Here is a 12,141-nt window from a genome sequence, read left to right on the forward strand (position 1 = left end):
ACTGCTAACTGAGAGTGAGGAAAACTTTTGAAAATTGAGAACCATCTTCACTAATAAATATCACTTAATTGGGACTTTCAGTATAGTTATTTTGAATGGCATTTTCTTCAAAGGTTATTGTCACCAAGGCTCTGAGTGTAACCGTTACTAACTGGAGGAAATGTGCTGGAGGAAATGTGAGTGATTGTGTTGTGATTACGTTAACAAAATCCAAGTGTGCTGCAAGACATTTCTAGACCACTAAGTTACATGGGACTTTCCTTTTYGGTATGGGTTTTGGGTGTTCCTGACCACGGATAGACACAAGATGGACATCTTTGCAGAACCTGAACAATGAAAGCCTTCACGAAGAACAAAACTGAATCAAAGCAAATGAAGAAAGTAACTTCAAGTGGCAGCAAATTGCCTATCTCTTCTATGAATACTGTTCAAGCAACACTGAAATCTGAGACAGGAAATGGATAAATCAACTGCACAGCTGAGCTTGGACTGTAACAGTCCAAATGATAAAGGCTGTAAATATTTAGTTCTCTGCTATAAAGAAAGTTTCCAGTCTATCACAGCCTAACTCTGCTCTCTGACCAACACAWCAGTGGAAGACCTCGAGCTAACTGTTAGAGCTTTTCAATCACTGGAGAATCATGGGAGTCAGAGCAAAGATTAGGAATCATTCTTCATGGAGATAAAAATATATAGTTATTCTTTGCAACATTTGATTTTTAATTAAAAAGACATGTTTCTGGCTCTCTTCAGAATAAGCCTAAGGAATATTTGTAATCATTTTGAAGTCTTTCACRGTTATATAATATTGTACACACTGCAGCTGATTTCATAGCCATGTGGGCAAATTACTGTTTTCCTGCACAACTAAATCATTATCCAAGTAACAGCAGATGGTAAGTAACACCAACACATAGAGGTTACAGTGCATTTCAGAGAAACTCGGTCTAGGAGCTGAAAGAAGAAACTTTCAGATTTCTATCAGGTCTCTTCCCKGCCCAGCCCAACCTCAGTGCCTCAACACGCAACAGACTTCATCCTTGCRTGTGATCTTGATGGTAAAGATTTTGTTTTGTCTCCTTTCCCCATAAGAAAGGCAGACAGGTTAGTAAGTCTTTAAACTCTCAGTTCTTAAGGCTGTTAATATTTCACGTTGCCAGCAGGGAAAGGAATTAAAACTGCCAGTAGCTATCCAGATAGATTTTAAAATCCCCTTCCCTCCCCCTTCTCTCTGTCTCCCTCAGCTTCAGAGGATATTTTCCCCGCAAATTGGTTTTAAATTAAGGAAGGTGATGAAGGCAATGTGCCGTCTCAGCATTTTCCCAGGTGCACTTAATCTAATTTCATTAAGGAGATCAGGACAGATGATCGCTACAGTCGAAACATTAAGTCTGTCCATTTTTGTATAAAAAACCATTAAGTCTGTCAAAGTGTCGGCGGGTGGGCTGTTTATTATTGGAGATGAAGGCGCGCTTTGCTTCCCCAATAAACTGTCAGGAGTACTAAACTACAAATTAAGTCAGCTGCTGCCAAAGATTTAGCCAAAGATCTCCAACTAATTTTGTCAYAGGTGTGGGAAAGGCCATGGAAATAGAAGCCACAAGTCAGCCTGTGCACCCTGGAAACCAAGCCTTTTATGCATTTTGACATATATTTCAATGCAACCTATCAAAGAGTTCAGGACCGGACATCAGCAGATACGATCAAGAAGAGTTGCTGATGCTTGTGTGGCTCCACAGCCAGCTGGACCTGAGCAGTGGCATACACTGCAGAGCCCTCACTATGGAGTTTACCTTTGCTTTAACCTCATTCATCCTGCCAGGGCTCATCATTTTGTCTTACGCAGACAAGAACTCATAAAAGCTTCATTCAGCAATGCTCTGTTTTGTACGCACTGCTTTGAATAAAACATAAAATCATGTTCCTCAGATAATCATACAAATATCACATAAAATTAGAGGAAATCCATCTGAATGTAGAAACTACAGAAGACTATTTAAAAGCCAAGAAAGAAATCAAGTGATGCTTTTAGACTGAATCTTCAGGCATTATGAAGCTGAATGTGAATCATTTGCTAAGGAGAACACCTTACTCCTCAGGAAAAATGTATCTGGGCAGAACTTGGTATTAAAGACTGTCAAGAAATGTTAAAAAGAATAAAAACTTAACAACTGGAATTATACAGTCTTTACAGTACATATAGAGAAATTAATAATCGCTAATATGGAATTAGGAGTGACATTCTACTGTGTTGCAGTTAAAGCTTGCTTCATTTTGCTGTGAGGAGCAAGGGTGGGCAGGTCAGAGGAAGGTTGATTTTCTTGTCCKGGGTGTAATGCAATGCAGCATGGGGAGGCACAGAGCCCACTCTGCTAGCACAGGCTTGTGAGGAGCACCTGAGATTCAGAGAGAGCAGGAGAGCTGGAAGATAGTCAGTCTATACCAAGAAAAATGCCTTGCTCACCCCCGCCTGGACCTGGAGCCTGAGGCTCRCAGATGAACAAAAGAAAGACTTTTCCTTGCTGCCTGAAAAGGACTGTGTGGAGCTAATGCAAGCCAAGAAGCTGGTACGTCCGTACTGGAGTCAGCACCAGAAGTTCACTCTTCTAGTCTGTGCTTATGTAAAACCTGAGTTCTAGCTCTTGGAGACTCTGGTCCCTAAGAGTCCCTGARAATGTGGAACGAAGGCTGGGCAGCACCAGCTCAAAAAGGCTCAGCCAATTCAGAGTGCCGCTCTAAGTGCCTGACTGATCTTACAGACAAAAGTAGCAGTTGATAAGCAGCTGCTAAGTTAAAACAGCAGTTGCTAAGTGTTAGGAGAATCACCTATGCAAAAGAATACCCACTGCAATCATGATGCTAAGGCTGAATTCCCAAAGAACATCAGGCAAACATTACCTCCAGTCTTCACTACTGATCCAAGTGTCACTGTTAACCTCAACTCTTACATATGTAAGAGAGTCTTGTAATGAAAATCAGTTTGGATTTTATTTCAGATTGGAYCCAGAAGTGAGAACTTTTGGAAAGCTACACAACTCACGTTGAAGCTGACAGTTTGGCCACCCTGGAATATTATTCCTTATGCATGCATAGGGCACACTGTGCTGCATGCTGTGCTCTTCTGTATTACTTAATCTGGTAAAACAAATTTAAAATGTAGTTATTAGGAACTTTACAAGCAAAATAAGCCCCAGTTCTGCCACTGCAGATATTGGAGTATGCATCATCCAAAATGTTCTCATCTTCTTGGCATCTTTATGGTCAACTAAATCATTCTCGTGCCATCACCAGAGTATCTGAACATCTTTCAAGGACTTACCACCATTACCCAGGTAGCCCTTTGGATTTATGGTTATGTCACAACAGGRTCTCCTAGTGTGGGCAGAGAGATGTACATGATCGCTCTCTTCCCTCTGTTACCTCAATTCTTACAAGTGTTTCACAAGGTCCCTGGTGTCRGGGGAAGAAAATGCTCATGGGTGGGGAACTGGAGGAGGGAGGCACTAAACAATTAAAAACAAAGAAACAAACAGAACTAGGGATTTGCAGACTGTCAGCGGCAGAACTAGCATTATCCTATCTTGCCCAAGAGCTCTCCATAAGATCTCTCAAGTCTTTTAATGGGAGTTAATGACAGATTTTTGACAGCAAACTACAAGGTCCTTCTCATTGTTCGTACTGAAAAAGAAAATTCTACATGTACAAGAATGAATATGGACACCACAGACTGTGATGACTCAGCTGGTTATATACAGACTTATGCACTTAAAATTTGAGTTACTGTCTGCATAAAGGGAAAAGAATACATTCAAAATCCCAGTAGGAGGGAAAAACATTGGTTCTGAAGCTTTGAGCCTGTTTTATTTTTTCAAATGCTTTCTTGGTTTATTTAAATTGTGGGAAAATCAGGGTCAAGATGGGCCATTATTATTTTTTCTTTTCACTGGGAGTTGCAGACCCCCTTGTTGGGAAGGAGAACTAAGAGGGCTGTTTTCCCTCTGCAAGGGTTTATAGGGCCTAACCAATTCCTCGAAGCCTCAGTGGGAATCTTGTTATCTGCTCTGCGTACCCCGTGGGTGGGCGATGGGAGCCCAGGCCAATTCTCTCCCCCGGCTGGAATTTCCCACAGAGTGACTGAGTGAACTGGGTATGCAGTGGGTTTTCAGGATGCTATTTTGCTGGTAAATCTGTTCATGGAGAACTGACTATAAAATAAATGAATTAAGCAGTGAATTTTTTGTCTCCTGTAATGGCAACAACATAATGTTTGCCTGTTTATAGAACGCAAGGCTTTCAAGGGCTTCAAGGTTATTCTAAAGGCACTATTTTGATAATCTATAAAAGCAGATCTGTTTTTAATAACAACTTGTGGCTCATCTGTCAAACAGAGGCTTTCTTCAATTAAGAGAACTAACCACCTTTATCCAGTTATTATTTACAGGAATCGGGTTTCTAGCCGGTGTTCACTTCCCATCGCTGGGTTTTCAGTCTGTAAGAATTAAGCTTCAGAGGAATTACAGATTCTGGGTATACATATATGCATGCACACACAAATACGCACATGTGGACAGGCTTTACTGCTGCAGGTTACTATGCCTCCAATAGAGCCCAGGCACATGCTTCTAAAATTGTGCTCACCATTGCTCTTCATAAGCAGAGCATGCTATGGTAAAAGGATGACATAAATCAGACCTTGTCTGAAAACCCAGCTGGGAAGTAACTGGCAAGTGAAGAGTTTTAGTTATTAGTCACAGTTGAAAACTGTCACAGATTGAAGTGTAACACTAACAGAAGTGCAAGTACTGCCACGTGAAAAGCCTTAGGTTCAAGTTYGTGTTGAATGTCATTCAGCAAATCACTGTTGCTCCGTTCCTGCTGCTCCAACCAGTAAGAATTGAGATTACTGGAAAAGTACCAAGCATTCATTCCTCAGAGAAATGGAAAACCTGATGATGGACAAAACTTTCRGAGGCCCTAGCTTAGGTAAGCATCAAAAATAGTAAATGACTGATTATCCAAAGGGGGAACTAAACTTCCAGTCTCACAGAAGTAAGAGATCTATCAGGTGGAACCCRCTTCTACTGCTAGAAAAAATGTGACAAGTTTTGGGGGGAAGGAGCCTCCTACAGCAAGTACTAACAAATAACGGCCCCTGTGGGCCTCAGAAGAGTAGCTCTGAGGGATGCCAGGACTGTGGCTTATTTCAGCCCCAGGAGACGATTCCCTGAAGGTGCACTGGTGCACTGATGAATGAAGCTGAACAGAACAAGAGAGCAGAAAGATGTAATAAAACCCACAGAAATTTGGACAGATGGAGGAGACCAATTTCCAGATTTGGAAAGACCTGGTATGCCATCTGGCTTCTACTCACCCACCAACTCATTTTGCCGGATCTCGCCTTCCTTGACTGCCAGCTACCTTGGACACAGCTCTTCCCTCCCCGGCCTTCAGCAGTTCGCTGTGCTGCTCTGCTGCCGCCGTAACCACGCCTGTCATTTGGAGTAGTCTTCAGATCATCTTCCGCTAAGTTTTTAATCTGGGGCCATGAGGCTTCATCTTATTTCTGGGTAATCTCATACAGAAACCCACATACACACATGCAAAGACAGTAACCACTTCTGCTTTTAGATCTCTCTTCATGATCACATCGCTTTCTCCTGCTGCCTGAACTATGCTTTTTTGTTGCGGGCTTGTAGCCACTTCTTCAAGGTCAATACAGCTAAAACAGAACTTTTAATGAAACTCCTCAGATTTTCCACATAGTTTATTTTCTTCATTGCTTCCACTCCTAACTCAAATCTGTAGCCCTTAGTGCTCTCTTTACCTCAGATCACCATCTAGATTTTAACATCCAACCTGTGCTTAAGTCCTGTATATTCTTTTTCTATATACCATAGTGAACATCCTCTGCTCATCCCTAAAGCTAAAATTTTCGGCCAAGTCCTCACCACCTCACATCTCATCCTTTCCTCTGGTTATGGCAGATGTAACTGTGTCCTTGCAACCATCCAAAAAGCTGCAGCAAAAATTATTTTCCTAGTCTGGAGCTTTGTCCCCTTCATACCTCCCCACTTCTCATACTGTAAACTATCAGTCTTTACATTTTAAGTGCTTCCTTACTTTTACCCAACATTTACACTCAATATCAATGTCAATTCTTGTCTCTCACTGGCCAGACTTGATCACCTCCTTGTTCAATTTTGAAATAACCACCTCCCTACTACTTTCCATCACGTCTTCCACTACAGAGAAAATTCCAACTTGCAGCCAAAGAACCACTTGATTTCCCTTCTTCAAAGCCTCCTAAACTTATTTACAAAACAAAAGCTAGACAACAACAGGGCTGCAAACATACTAAAACAACGCTACTGTTAGCACTGGGCCCCCCATTTATCTGAGTTCCTTGGCTGCCTCTCATCTCATACTTAAGCTGTGAGCTGTTCTGCATCTGTCTGGCCCTGGAAGAGCTGGGACATGGTCCATGGCTGAGCTATCAGGGCTGGCACAACTGTGAGTGCTAATCACACTTGTTGGTGTGCTGCTATAGGGTTCCAGGCACTTACTGGGACTCAGAAATTAGCACAGTGAACAACAGCATGGCAAGGCTGAATCCACATTGCTGCAGAAAGGAAGGCCTAATGGACTTACTGTACTGTTACAAAGAGCACGGCAAAATCACTGTTTTGGCAGATTGACTTTTGCTTCCACCTTGGATATGGCTTTACTAGCCTTAAAGAATGCTTGTTGTTGCTAAAACACAAACTACAGAAAAAATGTATGGTAAATACTGAATCAACTTAGAAATACAGTGTCATTTTTTATATATCTTACTCAGCACCACATTAAATGAAGGAAAGCCTGATATCTAACCCCTGATTTGGAGAGCTTGCTTACATGCCAGGGTGGTGCAATTAAGCTGACAACCCACAATTTTGCACACAGCAGACAGAAGTCCAAGACTGAAAGAACACGAACATTGAATTACTTCAAAAGAAAGAAATAGGCTTTTTTTAATGCAGTCTTGAACACTGTTATTAAAAAAATGAGAACAACATTTTGGAGTAACGAGCAGAGATTACTCATTCCCTTGTTYTACACAAGTTGACTTTTGGCTTTCTGCAGAATGCCATTTAACAGAGCACATTACCAAGCTGCTAGCCACTTTTCATAGTGATGCTAAAGCAGGTAAGAGACAATAAGTGGAACTGTTGATGGTTTATATTACTCTATTATGTTAATGTTCACTAAAGTATGCCATAAGCTCTCTCATTACGTGTGTATAAACCAATTCTCTGTGGTGTTATTCCTGTGCTAAATGCTATAACTACATAAATCTTGAATTAATGGAGACTTTATAGTTCCTGAAAATGAAGGGTAATTGCTATCTGTTAATGCTGTTGTTGCTATTAAAGGAAGTATATATTTTCAGTAACAATGTTTATGGACCGTGAGCCTCACATTGCAGCTATTGCGGAGCATGGAGATAGTGTAATACGATTACCAGGCTAACTCCCTTTCTCTCCCCCCCGCCTCACAAAAAGCACGGCATCATTTCCACAGTTTCAACAAACTACCAGACAATTCTTCTAACGGTTGCAGTGTCCAAACTGATGATGTCCTTCAAGGAAAATACTGCAGAAGAAGTGGGATTTGCATTTSATCTTAGGGAATGCATGATTTGCTAAGTTTTTCGCTTGGTTAAATGGCTAGACAGCTCAGTTTATTAGTTTGGGTATTTTGAACAGTTACTCAAAAAGAGTGTGGTGACAGAATGATAGGTGTGAGAAAGTATCATCCCACTTACTTCCTTTGAGATTTCAGCAGTGATGCAGAAATGAAAGGCTATACTCGGCCGGAGACAGTACTCAGAAAGTAGAAGCGATGGACAAGTCCCCAGTCTTGAGCTCCTGTTCTCTGATTATTAAAAATAGCAGCACTGTTTGGAAACGTTCTCACAATATGCTATGAAACTGCACATCGTGCAAAAGTAATGACTCCTCAATTCCGATACAGCTTATGTATGACTGACGATGCTCAATTACTTTTCTCCCCTGCAGCCCTGCCCAACACTGCACAAAGGAAAAAAAATCATCAAGAATCTGTTTATATTTTCAATGTAGTGAGGGTAAAGCCTTAATTTTGCTYTAATGTCCATGTTTTAAAAGCATTAGGAGCTCAATAATCCATATACCTATGAACTAAATAAACAGTGGATAATCAGCTGCACAGTAGAAGTAGGAGGCGGAAAATTTCAGTTTTTCTCCTAGCTCTATCACTGACTTAGTTTGTACTTTTATGTGAACAACTTTTTTTTTGTCCATTTTTCTCATGTGTTATATGCAGACAATGGTGATGTGCTTTTTTAACACTAATGAAAAGTGTTTTGCAAATCAAAAGTACCTTATTAATTCTTGCCCCGCCATTCATTRGTGCCAACACACGTAGGTGTACCTAGAGAAAACTGCTTCTTGCTGACGGAGCAGCAGGGCAGGACTGCTCTGCAGCACTGTGGAAAGCAGCTGACCCATCGTGTCATGTGGGAAGCCTGATGTTGGGCTAGACAATACGTCCAATACTCCAACACTGGCCGCAAAAGGCAGCAAGCATTATTAGAAGACACATTTGGCCAACATATGGAAAAGGGAAAACACACTCTTCAGTGTRATCCCTCAGGGTATTCATGCCAGTATTTTTATAACTGCTTGTTGCATCAATCAGACTAGGCTTTAAGGCAAATACTGAATGAGTTTCCAGGAGAGTAACATGCCAGGTACTAACAGACAGGCAGGTTCCCCGTGTATTCTCCAGCTTGAAGGCAATGTCGCGTTTACATTATCCCCATGAAAGGTTTGAAGTCTCTCTACTTCAACCTCCATGAGTTTATATACAAGCSCATGTGTCTTTGCTGACAGAAAAGCAACTCTACTTATTTCCAGAGACCTATTTAATGGAACCAATGTCTTGTCTCATGCCTTTACAGATCAGGCAAGAGATAGAAAGATGAAAATCTTGTGCTGCTCTCCTTACGAAGAAAAGAAGTGTTACTATTAAAGTGGAGTCGTCTTAAGGATAARGTAGCTGGAAAATATATGAGCCTAGAAGGTCAACTTACAGTTACAGATACATAAAGAAATGCCATCCTAATGGTAAGGAACACTATAATAGTCTTTCATTTGCTGTAAAGGACAGTAAGTTACCAGCCAAACACAATGCAGCTTCCTCTGAAGGTAACCTCAGATCCCACATTCTGAAAGCTAATCAATGTTGTTCAGATTTCAATTTCTTCTCTACAAGGTGAAGTCAAACCTAATCTAACAAACGTCAGTCTCAGATGTAATGCTGCTAGCTGGGTCTACCAGTGTAATTTAGATAATCATTAATAGCATAGCTGTATAATAAAACTACATGTCACTTACAACTTCATCTGAGGTTTGACTGGCAGATCTTTAAACAGTTTTCTAAGTGATTGCTTTTACTTTCTTTGATTGGGCAGTCTAAGAAATGTTTTAACTCCATCCTATCTAAGCTTTTAGGGAATAGTTTTTCACCCTCACTTACCCTGCCATCAGCTCTGTTGCTTTGCAACTTTGTGAGTAAGAAATATGAACTCTGGGGTGATGGCGGTGGTGGAAGGAGTGACTATACATACATACATACATACATATATATATATATATAAAAAAAATTAAATATGTAGAGTATCTTTCATTCAACAGCTAAGATTTAAATGTTTCTCTTCAATCAAGCCTTCATCCCAAACACAGCTTTTGCCATATTCCAGGGATAATAGGTAGCTGATGGGTTTTTTAGAAGAAAATGAAGAGCACCTTAATGCTTCCCAAGGTCTAATAATACTAAAAAAATAGACTTAACCAGAAGAAGCTTTTACTCTTGAACTCAGGGTAACCTCCAATACATGGCTGCAGCCAGGTGTGCCACCAAAGAGACGAGGCTTTCTAAAGTCAGCCTTCTTTTTTGTAATGCTGATCCAGTAGAAACCTGTGTGCTGCAGCTTCTCATGAATGAATTCAAGAGACTGGACAGCCAAAATACAATAAAAGTTTCATGAAGATCTAACCTGAGACTGCCAAGTTTGATCTGCCAGAACAGAAGTCAGCRAGGAATACTCAAGTCTATTATAGATGTGATGTTTAAAAGCATAGTGCACCTGTTGCTATGTAGTGGGATTTCTCTGTTTTCCTTGCAAAAGTGAAACAAGAAATCCTTATCCAAAACCACACGACTACAACCTTTCAATGACCAACCTCTGTATCAAAAGAAAAGGTCAGAAAAATCATTGTTCTGTGATAAATATGTATGTAACGTGACAAAACACTCCTTGACAGTTACGATACTGCCTCTGAGGGCAGGCACTGGTTGTCTCATCTTCTAAACCGATTACAAAATTGACACCTTCAAAGGTTRCTATCAATAAAATAGGAACTCTCAAGCAGTTATCAGAGGAGACTCCCTCCAAAACAGAATGACAGCACTAACACTAACACTATGACTTGGGTCCAACAAATGCTAACATATTAATCAAGAAGACTATCATGTTCATGGAAGTTTCTCTTCTCTGAATGTGGACTAGCTTAAAATACAGACTACCTGATGCAACATTCTTCCATTCAATTATAGATATTTTAAAATTTGACATCAAGGCTGGAGGAAAAATATTATTTTTAGATTCATCCTTATTTTGTCTATGAGGGAATTTCCAAGCTGGTAAAGCATATAAAAGAAGAAAATTCAGTCTTACCTTATCGTCAATATCACTCTCGCTGTCACACTGTGGATTAGAGAGAGAAAAAGAAGGTTTTRTGAAACACCTTTATGTATATGGATCTTTTGCATCATCCGCTTAAATCCTTAGGATAGCTATTTATTACGTTCTCAGTTCAATCAAACATACACTTCTGATGTTTGCATTAATGCCTTTTAAATTGCTAGCATAAGCCAGACAAAGGCAATTTATCTCTTTTTATACAAAAATACGGCATACTCTTACTTGAATGAGGGAAAATGAACTTTAAACAAAAATGACAATCAGCTATGCTTTATAATAACAACTGTAACATGAATACCACAACAAAAAGCATGCCTTTTTATCATCCCAAATTGTGGAATACATAGCAACAGTTTTGCATTGCTTCACCTTGATAAGCACTTTGTCATCTAACAAGGAAACTGTGAAACTGGCAATCAATTTCTAATTTAATGAGTAGTATCAAGAATAGTAATTAAAATACATCATAAATTCTGGTACATTTTTTAGTTTGAATGAGATCATGATCCCAGGAGAAAGTGTTTACTTAAAGAGTTTTAGACTCTGAAAATGAAATGCTCTATTTTCTCAGCACAAGTGACAGAAAGATAACTTGAGCAATGAATGTTTCAGGACATACAAATTTCATTGGCTGGAGCTGAGAAAGATTTACAGGTGGGAATAAAAATAAATCTGTTGGTGTCCATTAAACAGACATAAAATGGCTTGCGTTTTGCAGCTTTTGTGTCGGATTGGACCATTGAGTCAGCTGGCATTGCAACCTGCATTTGACAGTGATAGTTCAGGCGAGTTTTCATAATTGGTGGCTCTTATTTGGGTTCCCTGTTTCTATAAGACAGCAGTGGGCAGGCCGACAGTGACAAGCTGCAAATGAGGAAATGGTTCACGAGAAGGCAAATGCTTCCGTGTCATACATGTAAAAGCAGGAATACYGGTCATTCTGTCCAGCTCCTTGTCCTGAAGGAGAGGCAGGACTCTTTCTTGTAATATCCTTTTATCCAAAAGTTACGAAGCAGAAAGTTCAGTCATAACATTCTTAGCTTTCTGCAGTTTTTTGAGACACTATGTAATCTCTTCTATTTGGCACATGAAATGATTGACCCCAAACACTTGAAGAATCTTTTCAATTCTCCAAAACACACCACACACACCAAGAACAAAGATGCAGCAGAAAGATCTGTCATGATGGTTCTGCAGTTAAGACTGCTCAATTCTCCAAATGAGTCCTTATTTTCATTTAACTGTTTGCAGTGGAAAGGTTTCGTGTAAGGAATCTTGTTTCCTACAGTCTTGACTAAGCAGAACTCTCTTCTCTTTCAAAGTTAAATCTTGTTTAACACTGCCCTTCCTGTTCC

General features: G+C 40.1%; 1 protein-coding gene across 15 annotated transcripts in view; it reads right to left on the reverse strand.

Moving 5' to 3' along the window:
* Nucleotides 1-12,141, reverse strand: part of FBRSL1 (fibrosin like 1) — a 549,095-nt gene that overhangs the window by 170,303 nt on the left and 366,651 nt on the right. For all 15 annotated transcript variants that reach the window (XM_085307916.1, XM_085307915.1, XM_085307913.1 and 12 more), the window contains one exon: nt 10,760-10,789. In XM_085307916.1, coding sequence (XP_085164042.1) covers nt 10,760-10,789 — 30 coding nt within the window. The remainder of the gene's footprint in view (nt 1-10,759; nt 10,790-12,141) is intronic.

Source organism: Rhea americana, unplaced genomic scaffold, assembly GCF_003343005.1.
Source record: "Rhea americana isolate MKP2758 unplaced genomic scaffold, rheAme1 scaffold_268, whole genome shotgun sequence".
In the NCBI taxonomy this organism is placed as follows: Eukaryota; Metazoa; Chordata; class Aves; order Rheiformes; family Rheidae; genus Rhea; species Rhea americana.